The sequence below is a fragment of the Hippocampus zosterae genome, chromosome 3 (assembly GCF_025434085.1).
Source record: "Hippocampus zosterae strain Florida chromosome 3, ASM2543408v3, whole genome shotgun sequence".
Lineage (NCBI taxonomy): Eukaryota > Metazoa > Chordata > Actinopteri > Syngnathiformes > Syngnathidae > Hippocampus > Hippocampus zosterae.
In genome coordinates this window covers 17668133-17695129 of record NC_067453.1, presented here as the reverse complement: position 1 = coordinate 17695129, position 26997 = coordinate 17668133, and the positions used below count along the sequence as shown (strand labels likewise).

The following is a 26997-nucleotide window of genomic DNA, read 5'->3' as shown; positions in this document are numbered from 1 at the left end:
TTTATTTGATTGGGAGAAGTTCAACACGGCTAACGCGGGCCCAGCGAATACGTGATCTCTGCTCCCACCCCGCTACCGCTTCCGACATGCTATCGGTGAGAACCGAAGCCCGACGAATGCGTGGAATGCACGCTGACGTCACCGCATGTACTGCATCGCCAGTCACATGGCTAGGTAAACACTCCTAGCGGGGTTTTGTTGTATCCATGCGTGTGTGTGGTAGCACTCGTGTCTGTGACTAAATTTATTTAGGCGTCCCATGCTGTGAAAAGAATAACAAGTGTTTTGTGTATTTGTGTAAGGATTCCTTCCATGTTTAAACATTACTCTGAAAAAGTTGTCGTCAATGTTTCTCCAGCTTGCGGTCGGACTGAACGTATGCGTATTGCGTACACGCGTTACTTTATGTATGAGCCGCGTGGACTACGTGCATGCATGCATGCACACTCGTGTAACACAACTTGGCAGCCAGCACTTTGCGTTGCGTCGTGAATGCAAAATGTGTTTGTTTCTACTGGGCCTTTCACGACTGACCACAGTCACTCAAGGGACATAATATTAGGTAAGCCAGCTATCTGCCCCCCTTATAACCAAAATATCAACAACTGTCTCATCCTACAACACAGCAAACTAATACCACAATATTGTTTCGTTGTACTATTTTTCACTTTCGCACCCCCCCCCCCCCCCCACTATACTATGTTAAAAAGATGTGCCGTTTGCATCAGTGCTTTTCCGGCGCATTTGCAACATGTAGTTAGCTGCCGAACTTTGGCTGCACCCTGAAAATGCATCATCCCTTCTGAAAAGCCACTGGCGTGACTACTTTAGAGCGCCTTGTTGTCACAGAAAGAAAGTTGGAATAGCAAGGAGGGGCGATTGTTTTACAGCTGCCGTGCAGGCTGGGGCTTCAGGCTCTGACATGGCCAGTTTAGAAAGTACCTTGTTGGCATGGCATGGAAAAGCCCTGCAAGGCACCGACCGGTAGAGCATCTTTCAGACACTGGAGGCTTTAAATATATTATTTTCATGGCACAAACATTGAAGAAGTGGTGTTGTGACTGGTGAGCAGTTTGGGTGTATTCATTAGACCAGGGGTGCCCATTACGTAGATCACGATCAACCAGTAGATCAAGGACTGGTCCTAAATTGATCCGAGGACGGTAGAGGAGGGGAAAAAAAACAAAACAAAAACATTTTTGTCTCTTTGCATGTTAGTAGTATATTTTTTGTGTTAATGCACACTGCACCCTAATCATTCTGTCAGTGTCACGTTCACAAAAAGTATTTTTAAAAGAAAAGAAAATAAAGCAGGTAATCTTTCACCTACGGGGACGCGTGACTGCGTCACCGAAAGTTGTCTGCAGTTGCAGCTTGTGATCAGAGTTGTTGCGCTATATCTTTTGTCATTATCACTATTCTCATTCAGTTTGTTTTGTACAATTCGCCAAGGATTGGTATTCTAGAGGGCCGACCGAGCGAAGCATTTTAAAATGGTACACGTGAGCTACGATTGTTAACAGGCTGCCTCAGTGCGTAGCATGCCTCGGCGTCATCATGGCATGTGTGTGTACGTGCGCGCGTGTATGCGTTAACGGGTCGATCGCGGGAGGTTGGTTGATGGAACAGTAGATCTTCGGTCAAAAAAGTTTGGGCACCCCTGCATTAGACCGTGTCAAGAGCAGAGACAATTGCTTGCTTTTTGGCAGATTTTTATTTCATTTCTTTTCAGTCAAATGTGCAGGGTTGCTACCAACTTGTGTGGTGTGTCAAACTGAAGCACAAGTCACATTAGTGGAAGAATGCATGGCTCGCTCAATGCAGACCTTTTATAGAGCTAGCTCGCTATATACTGTAGATCGACTGTATTTTCTCTTCCAATGTAAAAGTATTGATGAAAGTATGTTTGGTCACAATTGGTCGTAATTATTATTTTACTGGTCAACAGCATACATTTTAATCAGAACCATCCAGAAAAGTTTACTTTCATTTCTGATTAAAAAAATATTTTGTTGCCTAGTGTAAGGGGATAAAAATAAGCAATTAATAGTTCAAATAGTCTTTTTATGGTAGAAAGTTAGTCTTGAATGGTTTCTTTATTGATAGTTCTTCCACCCTTCCACCAAGTCTTTGGAAATGTTTTGAGTAATATTTGCTTTTGCCCTGCTACTTCAACAAACACACAATGAAACCACACCTGCTTTGGCACTCACAGGTTCTAAAATTGTGGTTAGAAAAGCTGAATGGAGGCACCTTTCGATTCTGTGCGACGCCCTGCAGTTATACACCACTGCAAACTACCACTGCGATACGAGCTCCAATCGCAACCTTTCTCACAGTATCGATCCAAAACAACTATTTTATTTATCTTACATTGATGCAGCTACCGATGAGCAAACCTTGAGTTGAATACTCCGAATGTCTCCCATCAATGGGTACACATGTAAACAGCTTTTAAACATCTATTTGTGTACAAATACATACAAAATAATAAATGTCTCTGTAGTCAACACAACTCTGGGTGGTCCATGATCCTTCTACTAAAAATCATGACGGAAATGCAGCAGAGTTCATCTTTGAAAGTGGAACATGCAACTTAGATGCTATTTATTCCTCGAATGGTCCGAGTGAGGCGGCGTCATTTATTTCCCCAGAGGACCACAAGCTTCTCATGCGTTGGGCTTTTTCTCCCCTATAGGCTGGCGAGCCCAGCTTGAAGCGCCATTGTCACGCCGACATGTCCTGTGAGAAAGCCCAGCGCAGTCGGTCAGGGAAATCTTGTCTTTGTACCTTCACGCTTCCTGCAGATTCCCGCATTCCTGCTACGAGGGGAAATGGGGGGTGCCCCCTGGGAACGTCACGGGCAACTCTCTCGCTTGACGAACTAATGGTGGAAACCTAACCGCGGGCCTTAAGTTAGCCTCTTTTTAAAACTCGCTGTTTCTGCCTTCAGAAAAAAAGAGGAAGCAGAGATTTATGTCCCGATACATGTAGTCAAGTTTATGAGAGGCTGGGGACTAGTTGGTACACATACTTGGCTCCTCTGAACCTTATCAGTGATTTATAAAGGGTGTCATTTAAAAGAGCATACTTTAGTGGGCCATCACTGGGTCGTGTGTTTGCCGGAGTCCTGTGGGAAACTTGACGGAATTGTAAATGTTCTTCAAGCATCGAGTGTGTGTTGGTTTGTGTGGTCCTCTCTCTGATGAGCGTGAGCGTGGACAGACCGTGCTGAGTCAAAACGTGTGAATAAAAGACGAAATAATGTACGCGTGCACCGTGAGCTGCATCGCACGCTCACATTCCGCCTCCATGGCCTTTGGCCTCCGTGTCGTTTGTGCCGCAATTGAAAATTGTCGCCCGCTAGTGCTCCAAAGCTCTTGTTTCAAGGTCAAATTATCTTTATGTTCGACTGGCCATAAAGTTGCTGTTGACGTAGACACGCTCGTCCAAGATAAATATTGTCACCCATCCCAGTTAGACTTATGGCTTCATAAAAACATTTTACAGTGCACCCAACGCTTTGCACCGCTCGCACAAATTATTGGCTTTAATACCCTCGATAGTCATCAAAACAGAAAAAAATGGGTCGGCCTAACACTGACTTCAGACTCTGATGTTGCAAACATGTAAAGCACATACAGGGGTTCTTTTCAGAAGTCTCATACATTGATGTATGCACCACCCAAGCTCGGGTAGACCTAAATTACTCATGCACCCTTGATCTGATCAATTTTAGTGATCTAAGACAATGTAATGAGATGCCTCTTATTTATCAAGTTATGATGAATGAAAACAACTCAGCGCAAAGAACTGGCGTGTAAATGTGAAGAACCAACATTTTCCTTTCATTCTTAGTTCCATTTGAATTGTCCTTGTTATCATTGCCAAGCGTGATTCATTCTGGTAAACAGTTTATGTTCTGATCACTGGCTTTTTTCGGAGTTCCAGTCCATTTGCATTAGGGACAAGTAGGGAAGTGATCCGGCAGATAAAATGCGTGTGAGTGAAAGTAGGTTTATTTTGCTGACTTTGACGCGCATGCAATTCATTTACGGGAGCCGAGTGGAGTCCAACAGGCATGGTTGGATTTGTTACGTGCTCCCTCTGCCATTGCTGTCTTTCTCATTCATTGTTCCAGAAATGACTTTCTTCAGGTTTCTGATTGGCTGAAATCCCCTGAGTTGGAGTACCATCTGCTCCACTACCATATGCTGAACACCCTGTGAACATTTGCTTTCGATGATTTGGTACGCAGTTTCAAGATACTTGTGGTTGGCTGGTCTGCTTCACAGTTCTGAGGTTTGGGGTCTTGTCTCGAATGAGTTCCTATACGGACTTTGCGGGTTCACCAGGTACTCCAGATTCCTCCCACATTCCAAATGTGCATTTTAGGTTCATTGAATAATTGCCATTTTTACATCCATTCAAATCTGAGTGTGTATGGTTGTTATATGCTCATCTTTCATATGGGTGATTTGTCTTTAGCAAGACTTATTGCCAACATTCACGTAAGTGTCAAAACATGTTTTGTGTGCCCCTCCCGGGACTCTCGCGTGACCTGGTCTACAAGTGGCCACAAACACTCTGTCCACAGTATTGAATCGATTGCGATTTAAAACCCACAAAGCAAACTGGCACCTTGCAGACCTTGTAAAACAAACAAACAAGTGACTGCTGGGTTCGCAAGGCCCCAGCAGTAATCCTGACGGGACCATTCTACTCTAATGTCTTTGGCATGCCCCTTTGAGGTGGGCTGCCAGGTCTTAGCCCGCCAGATCCACTAAATGCACAGAGCCGAGAACCTCGTTCCTTGATCCAACCTGAGCTCGAGAGCAAGACGAGTGAGCGCCAAGAATAACGCAGAGAAATAATCATCCCATCTTTTTTTTTTTGATATGTTCAAAGCATCGGGGCCTTTTTCAAATCGGAATACAATTCCAAGCATGTACCTGTAGGTTCTGTGTTGGTCATGCCGTATCACTTTTAGCCTTTGGTGACTCATAGAATAAGGATTGCCCGACACTCAGGCTAGTCAACCCCAAGCAGAAAGTGTGAAGGAGATAGATATTAGGTGGTCCACATAAAGTTTAAAACACATCATGAATAATATTAGTTCATGTGAGCGTTTTAATGGCCATTAAGTTTACGGTGAGAGTGCAGCAGATGCTTGCAGAGAGGTTTCAGCACGTTAAACTTTGCATAGACAAAAGTGAGTTCCTCATTTTATGCGCGCGGCCCCTTCTGCTTTGGCAGCCCACCTTAATAGTTTCCTCCAGTGATGACGCAAATGACCCATGATGACTGGCCCCCCTCGCTAAAACCCGTGGTAAAACATTAGCCAGCTTGGATTGCGACGACTCTCAACTCCACATACGCTGCCGTCAGTGGGTGGACCAGAGGAGATTTACAAAGTCTCCTCACCAGCGAGCGACTCCTGTGACTGGGTGTATATGGCGAAGAATCTCACCAGCGAGATAGTTATCATCAGAATGTACAGTGTTTAAGTTCTAATGTTTTTTTTTCCTTTAGGCCATAAAAAAAAACAATTTTACAAAATAAAAACCAATTTCAACACAATAATAATATGGTACAACGACATTAGATGTGATGCATTCATGGCAGAATGTTTTATATGACAGTAAAAATGTATTTATTTTATACAGGTATTTTCAAGCTCATTGATGATTAAATTGCGAGCAAGAATGGTTGTTTTTTTTTTTTTTTAATGTGCTCTGCAGTTGGCTAGTGACTTACCAAAAGTCAGCCCGGGCACTAATGAGGACCGGTATTACATTAGTGTTTTGTAAATACATTTTTGTTATATATTTGCAATTATAGATGGACTTTATATTTAAATGGTCTTTTTTTTTTAATGTGTCATTCATACCTGCAAATATAGAATGCCGTATTCTACTTGGTGACAAATTGCAGTGAAACCGTCACGGAACTTCCCTGAAAGATTTTCCAAAACCCTGCACACCTGACATTATGTATTTTCCTTGGTCCCAACACCGATGAAAAGTGGGCTCTTGTATTGTTGCATGGATGACTTATGACTAAACTGCTGTAACATCCAAAGAGCTCATCTTCTCATCAGAGACTTTGCAGCATGTGACCTAGTTTTTGGTAGCGGAGCAGCGTTGTCAGAGGAGAGCGCTGCAGACGTCAGCTTATCTCTGACACGGCGCGCAGATAGAAGAACAAAGAAGGAATATGAAGGGGAAGATTTTGTCTCCTCAAGGTTGGCAGGGTTGAATACAAGTTCAGCGAGGTGTGTGCTCTTATGTAAATTAAATATCCTTTATTTGTCCCACACTGGGGACATTTCCAGCCTCCAGCAGCAAGAATGTGGGTAGAAAGAAGAAAAAAACAAACACCGTTCAATTAAGTGCAATATAAATACAAAATGGATAAATCGCAGTGCTATTTACAATTGTTTTTCACATCACACACATCACATCATTTAATTATTATTATTATTATTGTTGTTATTTTTTATTCAGCAGCCTGACAGCAGTCGGTCGGAACGAGCGTCGGTATCTCTCCTTACAGCGCGGGTGTAACAGTCTCTGGCTGAAGGAGCTACCCAGTGCTGTCAGGGCGGGCTGGAGAGGGTGGTTACAAATAGATGTTTGTTTGAACTGCGAGAGACTTCCAGGTTGTACACTCGGTGAGAAAGAACGTCGGGAGTTTTAATTGGACAGTGCAGAGGTGTACATGCAATCCTTGGTTAAAGCCACTAAATCCTGCACGCTGATCTTATTTAACCCAACTATATACTCGCCGCACCTTTTTCAATCTTCCTTATCTCTAATTGTCCTCACGGAATACTCAATTGGAGTCTCAGTCAATTCAGGCCACACATTGACACACATCAGTGTGTGAAGGCTGTAATGTAGAACGAAGTAGGACGCAGCCAGATGAACAGCATCGGCTAATGAAGCGCTGACCGTGAATGAATGATTAAGAAACACGTGCGCATACTGTATCTGGCACTGAGCTATATTTGGAACGAGGCTGTTTCCGGCTCATTTTCAAGACACTTTGGAAAAATGACTCCGTGGCGAGTTGATGACAATCTTATTGGCTCAATCCAAGGCCTCTCGGAACGGGCTGTGCGAATGCGGGCCTGACGACAGGGGGCCGCGACTCGAAAGCAAAACACTTGAAAACCAGGAGATTGTGGTTCTTAACCTGGTTATTGGCGAGAGCAAGGTAAACAACCGATATTTTCATCGAGTTTGTTTGTGTTGTGCACCTCAGAGTGGAGGTTTGCTGTAGGCTGTGGCTCGGGGCCATGGTGGTGGACAGGCTATGGCTGACACCTACTCTGCTGCCCTCTTAACACTCTGACAGAGAGGCGATCTGGAAGTTTATCTAGCTGCTACTATTTTCAATCCGTCAAACATTTTTTGAAGGAGCCGATCCTTCCTTGTGACCTTTCCGTCTATAAATATATTATTCAGGGCAAGCAACACCCAAAAAAAAAAAAAAAACGCTGGGAAGTACGCAGTTTTGTAAATTGGCAGCTCAAAAGGCAAGTGTAGAGGTCTTGGCCGGCTACCTCTCCAAGCACCTGTTTGCTTTCTTACCACATGTATAAGGTTAAGTGTGTCTCGAATTTGCTTGGGTGTGTTTGCAGTTGAGTTGATAGGGAGGGGCTCTTCGAGTCTCATGCAGATTTCAAAATGTGGATGGATGTGAGTTTAATGTTTTGGAAGGAGATACAATTGGAAGGAGCAATCCTCTACTTTGGGGAAAAAATAGGGATGGGTGAGTACCAAGACAAGGCATGGGTATCTGGGTATCGAAGCTCGCAAAGGCTGCCGATACCTCTCTGGTGCTCTTTTGTGGCCGTTTTACGGTCAAGAAGGGCATCCATGGCTGACGGAACGTTTTTGCCAAAATGCCCATTTAGATGCAATTTGTCAATGAGTGTTTTAGTTTTTTTTGTACATGAATGCTTAAAGAGCATTATTAATGTGTTGCTCCCGACATTTATGCCCACTCAGTTTTTGCATGGCTGTGAGTTTTTTTCTCTTGAATTCCATCCACGTCCAGCCTCTCATGTGGCTGTTAAGACACAATTTCTATAAGTATCTGCATGTCTATATTAGCACTTATCAGTTGATTTTTAGTGGCTTGCTAACAAAATGTATACATTTGCTCATTCAATTTCCGCATGAGCCCTCGATTGGCTGGCAACCGATTCAGGGTGTCCCCCGCCTACTGCCCGAAGACGGCTGGGATAGGCTCCATCACCCCCCGCGACCCTAGTGAGGATCAAGCGGCTCGGAAGATGAATGAATAAATGAATTTCCGCATGACTCGTTGAGTGTTTTTCGCTGTAAGATGCATCATTGGCCATACTCTCTATGTCCTTGAAGCTGCAATTTTTAAGAGGATATTTACTGTGTTTTCTTCACTATATGGCGCTTATCAGGTGTACCTTCAATGAATGACCTATTTTAAAACTGTTGTCATATATAGGGCACACTGCATTATAAGGTGCATAGAATAGAAGGTACAATAGTGGCTGTGGCTGCGGTATGCTTCCACTAGATGTCGCAACACTAAAGGAAATACAATACAATACAGCTTTATTCATATCGAGCCCTGGCTGCGGTTTCCTTGACTATGCTTCTATGAGACGGAGCTACGCTAAATGCAATACAATACAGCTTTATTTATATAGAGCCCTGGCTGTGGTGCTGCTATACAGCCACTAGTCTTGGTTGTCTTCTTCTTCCTTTGTTCAGTCCGTAGTTAACAATATTTTTGATATTATCTTCATTTCATAATGGCTGCGCAGAGCTGACAAAGTTGTTGTCTGTTTGAGTGTGGTCGAGCAGAACCCCTTTACGTTCCAATTGGTTCCTGCTAATAATCACCACTGTATAGCACAGGAACACTAACAGGGAGAGAATTCAATGGGGAATGTAACGAGACTGTAACATCATATATAAGGGGCATCGGATTATAGGGCACACTGTCGATTTTTGAGAAAATTGAACGCTTTTAGAGCGCCTTATGGTGCGGAAAATAGAGTACCGTATTTTCACGACTATTCGACGCACCGTACAGTTGGGCGCAGTCTCATTCATGGGTGACATTTCTGTATTTTACACATAGACAGACCACACTGTCTTAATGGGCGCAGTTTTACAGTGGTAAAACATACGCCAGCTTAAACATACTACGGCATGCATGCGCGCACGCTAAAACGTTAGCTTGAAGCATACGGTAGCATGCCAAGACATACAGATACAAGCTAAAAACACGTTTTTAAAAAGGCAACGAAAGCAGAACTGAGTTCGGGTGTATTTTATTTAGCCATCGTACAATGTTCTCACGTTTTTCGATCAATCATCACTCAGAAATCCATCAAAGTCCTCATCCTCTGTATCAGAAGCAGAGGACTGCACATCCCAGTTGTCATTGAACGCATCACATGCTAGTGTGAGTTGCTATGCATTGCCGAGCGGAAAGAAGGAGCAGCAACAGCAAAGTCAACATTTCTCTCGTGCGAAACTTTCCCACATTTGAAAGTAAAGAACAGAGCGAAACATGGTGGCAGCGCGTGTGTGTGTAGAAAGAATTGAACAATTGTGCAAGTACCATAATCCATCAAAAACGCCGCGTTCCCTCTCGTTGTTGCGTATTGTGGCGTAACTCGCCCAGCGCTGCCTCTCACTCTTTGTAAAGTTGTGTTTGCCATCGACCATCCATTGTTCCCATGCCGTTCGCAACTTTACTTTGAACGCCCGGTTGATGCCGATGTCCAGCGGTTGGAGTTCTTTAGTCAAGCTTCCGGGAATAACGGCAAGCTCAGGGTTCATTTGCTTGACTTGTTTTTTCACCGCTGCTGTGAGATGGGCACGCATGCCAAAAGCATAACCGATGGCTTGAAGTTTGAACTGAACTTCGTAGGTGTGTCTCTTTGTTGAATTTATTTTCGGGGGTTCTTAGAAACCAAAACCGGAGTTGTTTTGCAACAATGCACATTGCCACACTCTATACAGGTGTTGGTACCTGATTGCGGCGTCCCTTTAGCGTCCACTTACACGCCCACCCTTCACCTATCGGCGGACTGCTCCCCAGCATGCCTGTCCTCTCTCGCTCTCTCTCGCTCTCTCTCTCTCTCTCTCTCCCTCCCCATATATGTATATATACACACCCACCCTTCCCTGATTGGCCGACTTCTTTCCCGCATGCCTGGCCACAGTCACTTCGGCCTTTTCTCTATATAAACAGCGTGTCGGCTGTCAGTCAGATTTTGGAACTCAGCGCATACAAAAGACGCCCCGCACCACAAGGCGTCCTGTCCATTTTGGAGAAAATTTAAGACTTCTAATGGCGCCTTATAGTCGTGAAAATACGGTATCTTTGTAAGTATTTTATGTATCAAATGTACTACTGGTATTGTAATAGGTACTCACAAGTTGAATACTAGTACTAGTATCGGTCTGAAACAAATTTTGCACCCGAAAAGTAAAAATAACAACAGAATGGAACCCAAATTTAACTTTGGCATTATCTGACACCATTGACCCAAATTCCATCCAAAATATCGCACCAGTGTGTAAATGTGAAGCATTCTTGTTTCATCTGTCTCGCATCTCACATTGTAAGCAAAATCTTTCTTTTGCTGTCTTTGTATGTTTACGGACAACGGCACACATTGACCTCATGGTGTGCGCAAAGTAGATCGCAAACAAGTAGAGAAGGATAAACAGCATCACGGATCAAACTCCTGTGGGAATAATTCATTAAGCATCTGCAGGGTCTTTCAAGTGAGGAGAACGAGGGGGTAGATGATGCACGAGAGCATGATCGTTGACTCTTAACATCCAGAAAGATTATTCCCAACCTTGACAAGTACTTAGTGAATTCATTAAGACTAAAGTCCGCTGAGTGCTTGCGTTCTTAATGTGTCAATATGGAGATGCGTGCATTTTCTCAAGTTAACCACCGTAATTGTCGAAGACATTCCGGGGAGAAAATTACCAATTCCCACTGTGAAACAGCTTGGTCTCAGCTAAAGACGTCACCCAGATTAAAACACCCAAGAATGACGAAGAACAAAAACATTGGCGTATTCTCCAGAGCCGTGGTCCAAATCCGATATAATCTGTGGAAGGAGCTGAGGCATGCGATCTGGAGAAGGCATCCCTCAAACCTGAGAATATTGGAGCAGTTTGGTCAGAAAGAGCGTGCCAAAATGTCCTCGAATGATTGTTTCCAAAGGCTGCGCTGCAAAATGTGTTTCTATTCAAATCAGTTTTGGAGTCCAACTGAAAAAGAATGTCTGCTTTTCATGACCTTATTTGCAGGGAATTGTCATTTTCAGATGAAGTTTTTTCGGTGACCTTTGTGGGTTTTTTATTTCTTAACCACGGATTAGAACGAGTTTAGCCTGCAGAGGCTAACAGTCATCTGCCATTTAGGTAGCTATAAACCATAAAACGTGAAGAACGTGCAGTGGTACCTCTACTTCCGAGCGTCTCTTCATACGAATTTTTCAAGTTACGAAACGCCTCAACAGGAAAATACTGCCTCTTGCTGTGAAAGAAATTTCAAGATACGAAAAGTAAAAATACAGTATGGGCTGCTACTCGCAGCTCCGAGTTTCCTGAACGCAACATACTTATAGTTGCTCTGCCATTGGCTACTCCCGAGCATAATCCTGGCATACCATTGGCTAAGAGGGACCTCTACCCCTCGGGCCATGAGGCGTTCTGATTTACGGAAATGTAGTGGCGGGCCGTGCATTTCAACCTTCGGCCTTCTGTGGCGTCACATACATACACAATATAGGCTGGTCAGGCAGCACTTGATTTCAGGAGCATTTTAAACCATCAAGTATGCATTCACAATTAAGAGCAGGAAACAACATTTACAGATATTGTCAAAAATAAAAAGATGATTTAAAAATACTAAATAAAATGACACCCAAATTACGCTGTGTGATCTTAAACAAGTGTCCAATAAATTGCGCAATGTCGCAGTTTCATATAAGACACCAAACAAACAATAACAAAACAAACTATTCTTTGAAAATAAAGTAAACAGATCATTTGCATTTTGAAAATTGGCGATACAACAGCAAATACAGTAACTGAAAGCGTTGAGCAGCTGAGATTGAACGAACTTTCGTTCACGAAGGTGACTACAATGCGCCATTGTACGGTAAATTGCTGGTGAGCAGATTTATTTGATACATTTTTGTATCTTTGTCATTTTATTTCATTATCATTCATGTAATACTAATGAATTAAAATGACAAAAAGAAATGTAAAATAAAATTAATTGCCTCGCCAATGTAGTGCCTGTTCACTGAGCTGCAGATCTACGCGAGTGTCCCCAAACGTTTTTAAACGCACAGTAGCTTGTAAGCGCCCAGCCATGCTCTGATGTTTCCTTTCTATGTGGAAAGTAGTTCTGCAACCAGATCACTATCTGCTCCTTCGGCCATTTTGGGTTAAAATGCAGTGATGGCTCTAGCAGGCCCTGATTCTATCTTTTTTTTTTTCAAAGAATCTTTATTGAACAAGTCAGGATACAAATCTCAGTAAACAGAAACGGCGCTAATGCAATCACCGAACGCGCACTGCCAGTCTCGACGTAATGCCTTCTAGACGGCCCTAGTAGCAGACGAGTCAGATCACGAGTCTCAGACTCTCAGAGTCTAGACTGATTGGCTATTGCAACCTGACTGTGCCCCTTCACTTACAGCCCACAGGGGCCTGCTCTGTTTATTCTGAAGGCCCCGAGCAAGTTTAATTTACCTGGCAACACAACCAAATATGATTGGTTAAAAACTCTAACCATAATAAATAAGTTAATTATCGAGTGGCTTTCAATATTATTTAAAATAACATTGAAAGCCTCTCGACTAAGTGGAAATAATATGACGTAAAGAATACAGACAATAGTTTTGTTTACATATATGAAAATAAAATAATGAATTAAATTTCTTATTCTCAGAAAAATGCATTTATTAAATTTACTTTTCTGAGAATGTTTAGGCCAGCAGAGAAGGCCTTGCTGGCCCTGACGGAATGCCACTGTGTAAATGTCTTTCTAGGTTTTTTTCTCATTTATTTTTACATTGATTGGTGGAATTTCATAGTGCTGATATGCAGAAAGTGTAGCGTGCCTCCAGTCCATCCATTCTTGGTCTTCGTTTTAACATACTTCACGATGGACTGTTTTTCACCGTTGCTTGGACTCGAACGTACAACCTTGCATAATGATGCACCACGTGCTTCTTCATCAAAAGACAAAAGACGTGATATGATTGGCTGCCGGCGATTGAATAGCGCCTTTTCCGTCACATGGTCACTGAGTAGGAACTGAACCAATGCTAACTGCACTCCAAGTCTGAACCATTAGTGACTTGCACAAGAGCAACAGCAAAACATCCCCTAGAGAGGAAGTCATCAAGAAGAAAGACGATAGAAAGACATACTGTCGCTAGTGAAGGCACATGAATAGAGCTTGAAACTTGGTGTTGCTGTTGAGTTGGGATGTCAGCTCACATTTCAGGCCATGATGTTCCAGCAAACCAGCATTTACCGTATCGTTTGCATGTTTAGGAGGAACTCATCCATATGTATTAGCTGTTCAGACCCAAACCATGTAGCCTCAGTGGGCCTGGAAAATCTCTCGAGGCAACGTTTTGGCCCGCTAAGAGCGCACGGAGCCTTGCGTGTCATGAGGCTGCGTTGTGTTTCAGCGCACACACATGAAAGCCGGCCTTACACAAGACTCTTTATGTGTACACTTGGAGACACTCATAAGGCACACCACTCAGGTTTGCAATTGACTGAGCCCTCTGCTAGCGCCCGCACTGTTGTCAAAGCTTTAGTGAAGCGGTTAATTGGCCGCCATTTACAGTGAATCGAATAAATGAGCCTTTAACCGTGTGGATTAAGTGCCGCCTCCGACTTACAGTTTACCTCCTCGGGCATGGCACCTGTAAAGACGTACCGCCCTCACTAACTTGTTGGTGATCCAAGAGACACACAGTATCAAGAAAAAGGAGGTTGAAATAACAACCCTTCCAATCTTTGCATTCAATGAAAAAAAAAAATATTAATGTCCATGTGAATGTCAAACTGTGACGAAGACAATGGGTACGGTCTACTCTGTTGTAGACAAACTGGGATTTTAGGAATTACAGAATTCATTAAGTTATTTATTACACAGTGGTGCCCCTTTACAGTTTACCTCCTCGGGCATGGCACCTGTAAAGACGTACGGAGCTCACTAACTTGTTGGTGATCCAAGAGACACGCAGTATCAAGAAAAAGGAGGTTGAAATAACAACCCTTCCAATCTTTGCATTCAATGAAAAAAAAATTAATATTAATGTCCATGTGAATGTCAAACTGTGACGAAGACAATGGGTACGGTCTACTCTGTTGTAGACAAACTGGGATTTTAGGAATTACAGAATTCATTAAGTTATTTATTACACAGGAACAAATTTCTTGTCGAAAATATTGTACGTAGAGGCGCATTTTCCATGTAAATGCCCTAATCCGTTCCAAGTCCCCCAAAATTCAGACATAAATGTTTTCTAAAGTATAAAATTGCATGAAAATATGTAACAAATGCATGTTACATTATTGCACGATATATGATAGTTTTGCATAATGTATAAAAAACAGAATAGAGTACAGAATAAAAATTATGGTCATTTAACTTAACTGCGTCCTTATTGTTTTTTGCCCTCTTTAGTACATGTTCACTCTCAAAAGTGGATTTTGCCTGGCGTTTTCTTATGGACTGATCCAAGGATGTTTGCTTTGGTCATCTTTTAATAATCCTTCGAAAATGTCCAAGGCAAACATCAGCATAGTGAGCGATCGGCCGATTGGTGAACACTTTTTCTGGGTGATTCACATTTACGTAAAACGGAACACCTCATGGCCCGAGGGGCGAATGACAAGGACGCTGATTAGACACATCTACTATCTATTTATCTACAGTATATCCACATATAGACACATATACGGAAGATGTCCCTCTTAGCCAATGGGATATCAGGAAGATGCTAGGTAATAGCCAATGGCAGCTATAAGTATGTTGTGTTCAGGAAACTAAGAGCTGCAATTAGCAGCCCATACTGTATTTTTACCTTTCGTATCTTGAAATTTATTTTGTAACAAGAGGCAATATTGTCCTGTTGAGGTGTAAAATTTGGTATGAAGAGGCGTTCCTAAGTCGATGTCCCACTGTATCTTAAAGACGAAATTGAAATTATTTTACAGCCCCCCCACCCCCTCTTCTGAATCAGTTGTCTTGCTGGACAGAAGAAAAAATCAGCTCTAGAGCCTCTTCAATGTCATAACGCACACTCATGGCGTCAGCACAGAGAGAATTCGGAGTCCTGTCATCTGTAGCACCTTTATAACCCCTTGAAATCCACAAAAAAAAGAGTTCTGCCATCTACGAGAACGCCACCTATCTTGTCTTGTTTATGTCTGCTACTGTCTTGTTTATGTCTGCTACTGTCTTGTTCACGTGTTCTACTAATTGATCTGATACTCAACTAAAACATTGAAACATTCTATGGTGTGTAAATAACTTTGTGACCTTGATTTCAACCCATTTGCCTTATGGGTCATTTTGACCCGAAGACCACCGTTGTACTTTTTTTTGTACAGCTTCCACGGAAATGTGAATACAAACATTTCAAATTTTCTGCGGATGGGGCCAATCTAGGAAAAGCCATAACATTTCAAGTTTGTAAAAGAACATCATTTAGGGTTTTTTGGGGGCGTTTTTAACACAGTGACGGGTCATTTTGACCCGATGACAACAGGAGGGTTAACCAAGCCTATATCCATGCAAATAAGAGCAACAATCCCATGCGTGTCTTGGAGTTTGGAGTCAAACGGCATTACAGTACCGCACAAATCACACTGGTCTCGGTACAAGCTGCTTGCAGGCCGATCCTCACTTTTAGCCCACAACATGACACAACTCAATAAGCCCCAGTGACACATTCAATTACACCTGAATTATCCGTTTGGCGCCAATACTGAGACGCTTGCCTTTGGTGAGTGTGGCGCTGCGATTTGTCACGTTGACATGGCTTCTTTGGACCAGGGAGCCAACATACATCCAACAAGTTTTTCATCACGACTTGCCTGTCCAGAATTTCTGTAGCATGCGTCAGTGCTCTAATGCATGCAGTGACTCTGGAGAAAGTGGGGGGTGTGGGGAGGGGGGGGGGAGAATGCGTGGTGTGGGGATTGCGAGGCCTGAGGAGGACGCAGTCGCTGGTAATCAGATCCTCCGTCTCCTCCAGACCCTCAGGCAGCCAGTAGGAACGAAAGTAAACCAAACCTGACTGTGAAATTGCATTAGATGTCTGCGCTTCGTGGAAAGTGTGTTGGGGTGGGTGCAAAAACTCATTTTTGCATTTCCAAACTACCAATCGCATGGCTTCTCCATTTTTTCACATATGCACACTATACAGAGTAACGTCAGAGTAGATATATCCAATCCAAAATATTGCCTTGTCAAAGATTACAATTCTCCATTTTGATTTTCATTGTCAAGGAACTAAAAAGTAGATTAACAGTTACTGATTGCTTCTGTTGTTTCCCACATTTTTGATGACCTTGTTTAACTCCAGTAAAAAGTTCTTCAATCTTATTTTGACAAACTGCAGTTCTAATAGTGATAAATTACTATCTCGCTGACAGTGTCCATCCAAACAACTCATTATGATCTTTACAAATGCAAACTTGTTCATGCAGCTCTTCTATCTGACATCATTGGATCGCGGAGGTGTACCTATTGTTTTGAACCATTATGTTGTCGCTTTTCAGCCATTTGCCAATAGTTTTCTCTTTGTTGTCTCGCAGATACTCGCCCGCTCAGACTGGGAACACAAAAGAGGCTCCCGAGGATCGCAGGTGGGGTGGCCCATACAGAAGAACACACACACACACACACACACACACACACACACACACACACACACACACACACACACACACACACACACACACACACACACACACACGTTTTCCAAGCTTCAAACATTTGTCATCTGCAAAATCAATGAATGACGTCACTGAAGATGATCTTTACAGCCGAGAGAAAGTCAAATACCGGTACACTCGCTAATCCGCGTTTCATTCTGAGAAATAATGTCAGAGGCACAACAAAATCACAACCTGAGCCAATGAGAATTGGCATTGATGTAAGCATCAAAAGTTTCCGATGTTAATTCTGAATTCCAAGTGAACAAAACCCTGCTTAAACATTTTGATTGAATCGGATGAAATTGGACTGTATTTTCAGCCGTTGGCTGGCAAACAGATGAGGGCGTACCCTGCTTCTTGCCCAAAGTGATTTTGGTATAGGCGTCATCTTACATGGGACACTAATGAGGATCTGCAATTTGGAAAAAGAATGTATTGACTATGACTCAATTTTGCTCACCCACTGTAAAATATATATATTTTTAAATTTACTGGTAATTGTCATTTGATGCATTGTCACTCATGCAGTATTTCATGAGGAATAGCAATCCCTACAAGAGGGAGTGAAAAGTTGAAAACCGCTGCGTGAACTTCACAGTTAAAAACTATTTGACTGCGAAACAAACTATTGCCATTAAAAAAAACAATAAGCCATTTCTAAAGAACATTTATTACTGGGAAATGTGAACTCATGAATGTTTTAGTCATCTTCAAAAAATATAAATAAATAAGTACCATTAATTTTAAACCGCAGCGAATCAGTCTTTTGGAGGACAGAAACAAAACACACACACCTCTTTGACATTACCTTCTCCATGTTTGGAAACTGAGTGTTCGGGCATCATCAATGTATTGAGCTGCCACTGAGCCACAGGGCACCATTCTGAATGACATGGAAGAACAAACAGTGCCCTTGGACGTTGGCATGGATCTTTGCTGTGTGTGTGCGCGCGTGCGTGCTCGTGTGTGTGTGTGTGCGTGTGTTTTATCAGCAGGACAGGCTCACGAAATGAATAGAGGCGGCGACGACAGCGTGAGATTAGATAGCACTAATAAATCATGCAAAGTTGTTGTGGTTTGGGGGGGTATTCTTTTTTTTTTTTTTTAAATGACATGCGATCATAACTGTGCTATTACTTGTAATCAATCAGTTCGTGTCTAATTTCCTGCTCAGACTTTGACTGGTAGTTTACATCAGCGCAACAGTATGATCTCTCCCTCTGGCCTTATTTGATTGGCGCGTCCTCTTTAGTGATTGGTCATTTTGCAAAGCTGCCGTCCATGAGTGCAATCCCGCCAGCGTCCATTGAGCGACAAGACGTGTGAAAAGTTGACGCTTTCGTTGGCAAGCATGTCTAGCTGCAAGCTGTTGTCCCCTTAGCTCGGCTTTCTTCCCACGGAGGCTGCTTGGCTTGTTCGGTCGTGCGGCCGTGACACCTCGTCGTACCTGCGTCACACCGCCGCCTGTAGAGCCGCTCGCACACGGGCTAGATTGATTTGCACCGTGTCATATTGGCCAGCAAGCTGCGCATTAAAGTCATTTTCCAAACCGCATCTTTTATTTTCCCTTGCCAGCCAAAGCTTTCAGGGATGTTACAGCTATGGAATTGACATTGACGTTACAGTGCATATGGAAAAGGTGTATGTTGTAAATGATGGCAGACAATAAAAACATGGCGGCACATTCACATATTTTTGTCCCATCTCATTAAAACAATCTGTAAGAAAAAGCAAAAACAAAATACCTAATTTCTAGTATCTTGAAATATTTCCAATACAGTACATGTACATTATGACACTGCACTGTCAGCCAACATCAATGCGCATATTAGCTGCTGACCGTCTTGTCCCACATAATAGTTTATAGCATCGCTGTCAGGCAGAATCCTTGTACTGTCAAAATAACTTTTTGTGGAAGGAAACACCCCCGTGCCCCAAAACATAAGTTATCATTGTCAGGATGCCCGGATGATTCCAGGAAGAATTGGATTCTAAAAACTTAAAGGTATTGACATAAATATATTCAGAAAAATGGCACCAGGCTGACAGAATATAAATAATGTTGCTGGTTCAACAAACCAGGAGAAAACGAGGACAAAAAGCGCTTGCAAAAGGCAAGTAGAACCTAAACAGAAATGCTTGTCTCAAAAGGACCAAAACACGTCGGCTCTACAGACCATGAATAAACGTACAAACACCAAAAAAACCATTTCAAAGGCTGTGGTCATGCTGAGCCCCCAATGTTTTATTTGTGTGTATTATTACTATACACTTTTCAATTATCAAGAGCTATATGTTGAATTGACTGAATTATGTTGAAATAAATTCCCATTCTGGAAGTAGGCCCTTTTTGACCCTTTCGTGCACCCTGTAACCTGATAACATGATAAACTGTCCACTGTAATAACCACTGTCATTCACTCCCAAAGACGTTGACTTGGTCTAGAAATGGCTGGTACTGAATGAGTTAAAGGGACAGAAGGACGAAAAGTGCCCCTTAAATGCAGAATGTAGAAGTAGTCTAACATATTCCTATTCCGCGTTAGACATACGGCAATAAAACTAGCTAATTTCAAATAAGATAACAAAGTAATAGTGGCCGAACACAGAAAACTATACCACGTGAAAAGCGCGGATCTCTCAGAATAACTGCAACTTCCTTTAAATTATATTGATTTTATTTTGATTGCCTCCCCATCGCCTTCCATCCTCCTTACACGCCTCTTGCTTGAATAAAACATGCAATAACAAGATGTTGTGGCCGGGCTGCAGTGGTGGAATCGGGTTCAGCAAAGTTTGAGTAATTTGCTCGCTTCTAAAGAGCTCGTAAAGGGAGTTGGGCTCCGGGGTTGTTTGGGAAGTTGGAAGCTTTGAGTGCTGGGTGTAGTTTTGGCTCGACCAATCTGGCTGGGAACGAGGAGAATCCGGAGGGAGCTTTGTGCTAGTCCTCTGCTATGATTCACACTATATCACTGCTTTGTTATTCAAAGTGGTGAACTCTTCCGATAATCCATTCAGAACCATTATATGGCTATGCACTGGCCCTGACCCCCCCCAAAAAAAGTGACGGAAAGTAAACATAAAACATACGCGTTTTGTCATTTTTGTTATATTATTGCCCAGTTTCTTCAGATTATGATTGAGAGCAAAAATTCATGTCAAATTTATTTCTCAGCCCTTGTGAGGACTAATCGTTTCCTATAGGGTTTAAATGTGTTTACTTGGAAGATCAAACACTTGACTTTCTTTCCAGCAGGCCTCTGAGGCCATTTGTCCCAGCGTTTACTCTCCCCCCGGGACAAGTTAGTTTCTCACTACAGTATTGCACAATTTTCAACAATCCCACACATCACTGTCCGTTTACGGCCCACTTCGCGGATGGCCTGTTTAGAGAACGGATCCACGAGGTTGAAAGTGCACAATGGGGACCGGATCAGAAATAGCAAATAGACGTTTTTTGCATATTTCATTAATAATCGTCATTAAATATAATCAGAGGCACGGATGAACACGTTATTAGTCAGACAAAGTTATCCTATGTGAGTTATTGGCTAAACACACAAAAATATGTCCCAAATATTGAAGTAGCACCATCACGTTCCGGATTCGACAGCAGGGGGCAGGCGTTCTTGCTTGCCGCCTGCACACCTACCAACCATTTGTTGGTAATTGCACATGCTATATTTGGGCGCTCCGACAGTCGACTCACTGCCGGAGTATTCCACGCCGTGCCATTTGCTATCGTCTATTCCTTCTCGGTTAAAACTCTTACTTAAATGACTATTGACTATTATTGTGTGCCTTAATATTCCTCTCGTGTTTGATTAGTATTTTACTTAAGAACTTTCTCCTTGCCGTTTTTGTTTCGCAAGTGTTTTCTGTTGCCTCGTTATTATTTCCTGGCCCTCTTTTGACCAGCGTTTTCTGTTGTCCGTTTAGACGGGGATTTTGTGTTATAATAAATCTAATTTTTTATGACAAAATTCCTTTTCTGTGTCTGCTATTTCTGCTCTGTCTGCCTTCCGTCTATGCTACTGATGACGCGAAGGTTGCTTATGTAATGAGCTTATTGACATGTCAGGCGGCGTCATGGGCTATGGCGATGAGCGACGCAAAGCCGAACCTCCGGTCTTCTTTCCCCGGCTTCGTAGCAGCGTTTCGCCGGGTGTTCCACCATCCCGGGGCAGAGAGGCTGAGGGCCGGCTAATCGAACTCCACCAGGGGAGGCGATCCGTAGCGGACTACTTGATTGAGTTCCAGATTTTGGCCGCCCAGAGTGGCTACGAGGACAGGGCGCTCTGTGGATTGTTTCGTCGCGGATTGAACACCCAGCTCAAGGACGAACTAGCGACCCGCGACAACAGTTCCGACCTGGAGGAGTTAATAGATCTCTCCCTACTGTTGGACAACCGCATGAGAGAGAGAAGCCGGGAGCGTGGAGGTGGTTGGTTCCCATTCCGGCATGCTACGTACCGTGGGGGATCCTGCGAGATGCTTCGGGCAGCTGGGTCCGGAGACCACCCCGATCCCGGAATGCTGTCACCGGGGAGGAGCCGATGCAGCTTAGTGGCGGATGTTCCAGATCGCAGGAGAGACGGCGCCGGTTCAACGATCGGGCCTGGTCTGACAGCGGCCTACAAGGACATCACGCCGCTCCCGGTCCTCCTGAACCTCAGCCATCTACATTCACCGAGTACTGTGAGTCATGACCCCGCACAAAGCCTCCCGAGCCTCGACGAGTCGACTCCCGGCCGGCACCCCAAGAGACGGGAACTCGAAGGGGAGATCTATCGGTTGTCCCGGGCGCGACGTATCAGGGCCCTGATAGACTCAGGGGCTGATGATTGTTTTATCAACACCGACCTCGCCTCAGAGTTAAACTGTTTTATCGAGGAGTTGGCCGAGAGGAAGCGCATTCATGATCTCGATGGGCGCCTCCTTGCGGTTGTAACACAAAGAACAGAACCACTAAAGCTCCAAGTATCCGGAAACCATGTCGAACGCAGAGGGTTTTATTTAATGAGCTCTCGAGCCGTTCCGGTTATTCTCGGCTTGCCCTGGCTCAAGCCTCACAACCCCATTATTTCCTGGGAGCGCCCGGCAATAGAGATTTGGAGCCCGCACTGTTATGAGCGTTGTTTATGATCAGCCATAGGGAGCGCAAACGTGAAATCATCTGCCTTGACGGAGTGCCAAACTGCTATTATGATTTACGACAGGTATTCAGTAAGGATCGCGCTCGCTCTTTGCCCCCGCACCGTCCATACAACTGCGCCATAGACCTGCAAGTGGGCGCTCCGCTGCCGAGTTCACGGTTATATCAGGTGTCTCAACCAGAACAAGAGGCATTAACGGAGTATATAAACAGCTCGCTCACTGCAGGTCTAATTAGACCATTGCGATCACCGTTAGGTGCGGGATTCTTCTTTGTGGGAAAGAAGGACAAGTTGTTGCGACCGTGAGAGGATTATCGTGGGCTCAATGACATCACCATCAAAAATAAGCATCCGCTTTGTTAGACTCCGCCTTCGCTCCTTTGCAATCGGCCACCAATTTTACAAAATTAGATTTACGTAGTGCTTACCATTTGGTCTGCATTCGGGAAGGAGATGAGTGGAAGACAGCTTTTAAGACCCCACTGGGTCATTTCGAATATTTAGTCATTCCTTTCGGGCTGACTAAGGCTCCCGCGGTTTTTCAAAGCCTGATCAATGACGTGTTAAGGGACGTGCTGAATATTTTCTGTTTCGTCTATCTTGATGATATCTTAATTTTCTCCCGGTCGTTGCAAGAGCATAAACAACACATCAGACTTGTTTTACAGCGTTTATTGGACAATAGGCTCTTTGTCAAGGCAGAGAAATGTGAGTTTCATGTACCTGCCATCTCTTTTCTGGTGTTTATTATTGAGCGGGGCATGCTGAGAGCAGACCCCATCAAAACGAAGGCGGTGATGGACTGGCAGACACCGGCTAGTCGTAAGGAGCGACAACGTTTTTTGGGGTTTGCTCATTTTTATCGACGGTTCATTCGCAATTACAGCCAAAAGGCACTCCTGTTAACCCGACTAACGTCCATTAAAGTCCCGTTCAAATGGCACTCGGATGCGGACTCGGCATTCGCAAATTTGAAAACGGCATTCACTAATCCCCCCGTGCTGCAACATCCTAACCCTGACCACCCTTTCATTCTAGAAGTGGACGCATCGGATTCGGGAGTGGGGGCGGTCTTGTCCCAGCGTTCCCCGGTCGACCAGAAGTTGCACCCCTGCGCCTTTTTCTTTCGTCGACTCGGTGTCGCCGAGTCAAACTACGACGTGGGCAATCGAGAACTGCTGGCTGTGTTCGCAGCCCTACAAGAAAGGCGACACTGGCTTGAGGGGGCTAAGGAGCTATTCACTGTATACACGGACCATAAGAATTTGGAATATACCGCTCCGCCAAAGGACTGAACTCCCGTCAGGCCCGATGGGCCCTACTATTAACCCGGTTTAATTTCACCCTCTCATACTGTCCGGGATCCAAGAACACCAAGCCTGATGCCCTCTCCCGTCTCCACGACCCTGCGGAAAGGTACCGAACGCCGGAGGCCATTCTCTCGGCTCATTGCATCCTGGGGGCGTTGAGGTGGGAGATTGAGCGGAGAATACAGGAAGCTCAAGATGGGGTCCAGGTCCCGCCTGACTGGCACGCGGGGAAGCTGTTTGTGCCCCCACCGCTGTGTTCGGAGGTATTGCAGTGGGGGCACAGGTCCAAGGTGGCTTGCCATCCCGGGGTGAACCGGACTGTGCATCTCATCGCCCAGCGGTTCTGGTGGCCGGAGCTTCGGAAGGATGTGGTGGAATACATCAATGCCTGCTCCTCCTGCGCCTGCGGCAAGGCCTCGCATCGGCCTCCGGCGGGATTGCTCCAGCCATTACCCATTCCTCCTCGACCTTGGTCCCACATCGCCCTGGACTTTGTCACGGGCCTTCCTCCATCCCGTGGGCGGTCTGTCGTTCTCACTATCGTGGACCGATTCTCAAAAGCTGCCCACTTTATTCCCCTGTCCAAGTTGCCGTCGGCGTTGGAGACCGCCGACCTCCTCATCAAACACGTTTTCCGTCTCCATGGCATCCCTTTGGACATAGTGTCGGACCGGGGGCCCCAGTTCGTGTCCCGAGTGTGGAAGCGGTTCTGCCGGTCCCTCGGGGCCACGGCCAGTCTGACCTCTGGATATCACTCACAATCCAATGGACAAGCGGAGCGCGCCAACCAGGATCTGGGGGCAGCCCTCCGCTGTGTGTGTCTCCACCGTCCCTCCTCCTGGGCCGACCACTTACCTTGGGTGGAGTATGCACACAACACCCTCGTCTCTTCAGCCACTGGAAGGTCCCCCTTCATGACGTCCTACGGGTATCAACCACCGCTGTTCCCGTCCCAGGAGGGACAAATAGAGGTTCCTTCTGTGCAGTGGCCACCTCAAGCGGGCCCATCACGTGTGGAGGAAGGCTAGAGCCGCACTGTCCCGCATGGCGAACCGGAACCGTCAGATCGCGGACCGTCGTCGGCGACCGGCACCAACCTACGAAGTGGGGCAGGAGGCGTGGCTGGCGACGAGGGACCTGCGCCTGGCCGGCACGTCCGCGAAATTGGGGCCCCGATTCACCGGGCCGTTGGTGGTAGAGTCGGTTGTCAGCCCCGTCGCGGTCAAGCTCCGGCTGCCGGCCACCATGAAGGTTCACCCCCTGTTCCACGTCTCCCTGTTCAAACCGGTGGCGACCAGTCCCTTGGCTCCTTCTCCCACTCCGCCCCCTCCTGCGCGGGTCGTCGATGGTGACCCGGTGTACACGGTACGGGCCATCCTGGACTCTCGGCGCAGGGGAAAAGGGTTCCAGTATCTGGTTGACTGGGAGGGCTACGGGCCGAAGGATCGGCAATAGGTCCCCCGCTCCTGGATCCTTGATCCGTCCCTTCTTCGTGACTTCCACACATCTCACCCGTCCAAACCGGGTAGGCCGCTGGGAGGCGTCCGTTGGGGGGTCACTGTCACGTTCCGGATTCGACAGCAGGGGGCAGGCGTTCTTGCTTGCCGCCTGCACACCTGCCAACCATTTGTTGGTAATTGCACCTACTATATATATATAGTACCTACCTATATATATATTTGGGCGCTCCGGCAGTCGACTCACTGCCGGAGTATTCCACGCCGTGCCATTTTACTTAAGAACTTTCTCCAAGCCGTTTTTGTTTCGCAAGCGTTTTCTGTTGCCTCATTGTTATTTCCTGGTCCTCTTTTTGACCAGCGTTTTCTGTTGCCTCGTTATTATTTCCTGGCCCTCTTTTGACCGTTTTCTGTTGTCCGTTTAGACTGGGATTTTGTGTTATAATAAATCTAATTTTTTATGACAAAATTATTTTTCTGTGTCTGCTGTTTCAGGGATCCACTTACCTCTAGTAGTTGTGCACGATGTCGTTTCGGGCTCAACGTGACAAGCACTTTGTTTTTTTGTTTTTGTTGGGGGTGATTTGTAACTCCCATCATTGTGTTGTTTGTCCCCAGGTGACCAGATGACGAAGAAAGATTGACCCAAAGATGGGGCTTGAAATGTTTTAGACAGCTAGAGTCAAGGTCTAGACTTAAAACCTACAGAGCATGCATTTATGCATTTTATACCTTGTAAAAGGAGTAATAAGCCCATGTGAAATTCGCAAACTCAATCCCAAGTGTTTTCAGTCAACATTGAAAAAATTAAGTAATTGGCCTCCATCCCAGTACATTTAGAGGCAAGTGTACTTGCACAGGTGGCCCGGTGGACAAGTGGTTACCACGTCGTCTTCAATTCCAGCTCTGGCCTCCCTGTGTGGAGTTTGCCTGTTCTCCCCTGGCCTGCGTAGGTTTTCTCCGGCTACTCCGGTTTCCTGTACCAAAAACATGCATGGCAGGCTCATTGAACACTCGAAATTGTCCCTAGGTGTGAGTGAGGGCGTGCGTGGTTGTTCGTCTCTGTGTGCTCTGCGATTGGCTGGCAACTCGTTCAGGGTGTCACCCGCCTACTGCCCGAAGACTGCTGGGATAGGCTCCAGCAGCCGCCGCAACCCTTGTGAGGATGAAGCAGTTCGCAAAAATGAATGAATGAATGAATGAATGAATATACTTGCACAATGTACAGACAGGAACCCTCACTCAAGCTTATGCTAACTTTTTGAAGCTCTCCATTCTAACATCTGTTTTCAAGGTCAAAGTTTCAAATGTTAATGAGACAACCTGTTATTTTTCTCAGTTTTAGTTTAAAAGCTTCCATGCCATCAAAATCCATTTTTCCTACAGTTTCATACATAGCCTAGTTTAAAATGCGTATGTGTCTTAGTTTAAGTTTGAGCCAGTCGTCCACTGTATTGAATAACTTTTGAAAGGCAAACGCAATGGAAAACATTTGGATTTTTAATTCGATGTTGGTGTGATGTCGCGATAGCCACTTGTGGAGAATATGCAAGTCATCGAGTAAAAAGGGTCAGCTGGAATTTTTAAAAAAATGCTTGGCAATCTGTGGCACCAAGACCGTGTTTCGATATCTCTTGCGACCAATCCCGAGACAGTACGAACAAAGAGGAAGGTTGCTGAGCGAAGAAGCTTGCCTTTCTAATAAGTGCTCTTTCCCAAAAGTCGGTTGACCTTACTGCGAACCAACCTAGCAATAGCATTCGCCCCGCATTATAAGCACACGTACTCCTGATGGATGGCAATATATATGAATGGCACGGGACCTGCAACAATTCATTTTGGCCATTGTTTACTTGAGCGCCGAATTGCGCGCCGACACGAGAGAGCAAAAGCTGTGAGTGCACACAAACAAGGCTTCAGAAGTGACTGCTGATTTGTTTTGACGAGCCCTGGCTCTCGTGCGCACCGACAGGCCTCCGACCGGGCATTGGTCCACCGCACGCCTGCTGACGCACTCTTCCACAGCCATCGCTCTTGCGTGTCACAACAGAATGTTCGCGCGTCA

General features: G+C 44.9%; 3 protein-coding genes across 5 annotated transcripts in view; 2 read left to right on the top strand and 1 right to left on the bottom strand.

Moving 5' to 3' along the window:
- The window catches only part of LOC127598052 (tumor protein p53-inducible protein 11-like), an 823313-nt gene that overhangs the window by 697908 nt on the left and 98408 nt on the right, over window positions 1–26997 (bottom strand). The window lies entirely within an intron of this gene.
- LOC127598037 (cGMP-inhibited 3',5'-cyclic phosphodiesterase 3A-like) overlaps window positions 1–26997 on the top strand; it is an 83724-nt gene that overhangs the window by 32606 nt on the left and 24121 nt on the right. For 2 of the 3 annotated variants that reach the window (XM_052061534.1, XM_052061536.1), the window contains exon 2: window positions 16887–16937. The exons of the other annotated variant lie outside the window; for it this stretch is intronic. In XM_052061534.1, coding sequence (XP_051917494.1) covers window positions 16887–16937 — 51 coding nt within the window. The remainder of the gene's footprint in view (window positions 1–16886; window positions 16938–26997) is intronic. 3 annotated transcript variants of the gene reach the window in all.
- On the top strand, window positions 21033–25121 carry LOC127598046 (uncharacterized). Its single transcript, XM_052061553.1, has 2 exons — window positions 21033–21707; window positions 23204–25121. The coding sequence occupies exons 1-2, from the start codon at window positions 21084–21086 to the stop codon at window positions 23501–23503; spliced, it is 924 nt and encodes a 307-aa protein (XP_051917513.1). The 5' UTR covers window positions 21033–21083; the 3' UTR covers window positions 23504–25121.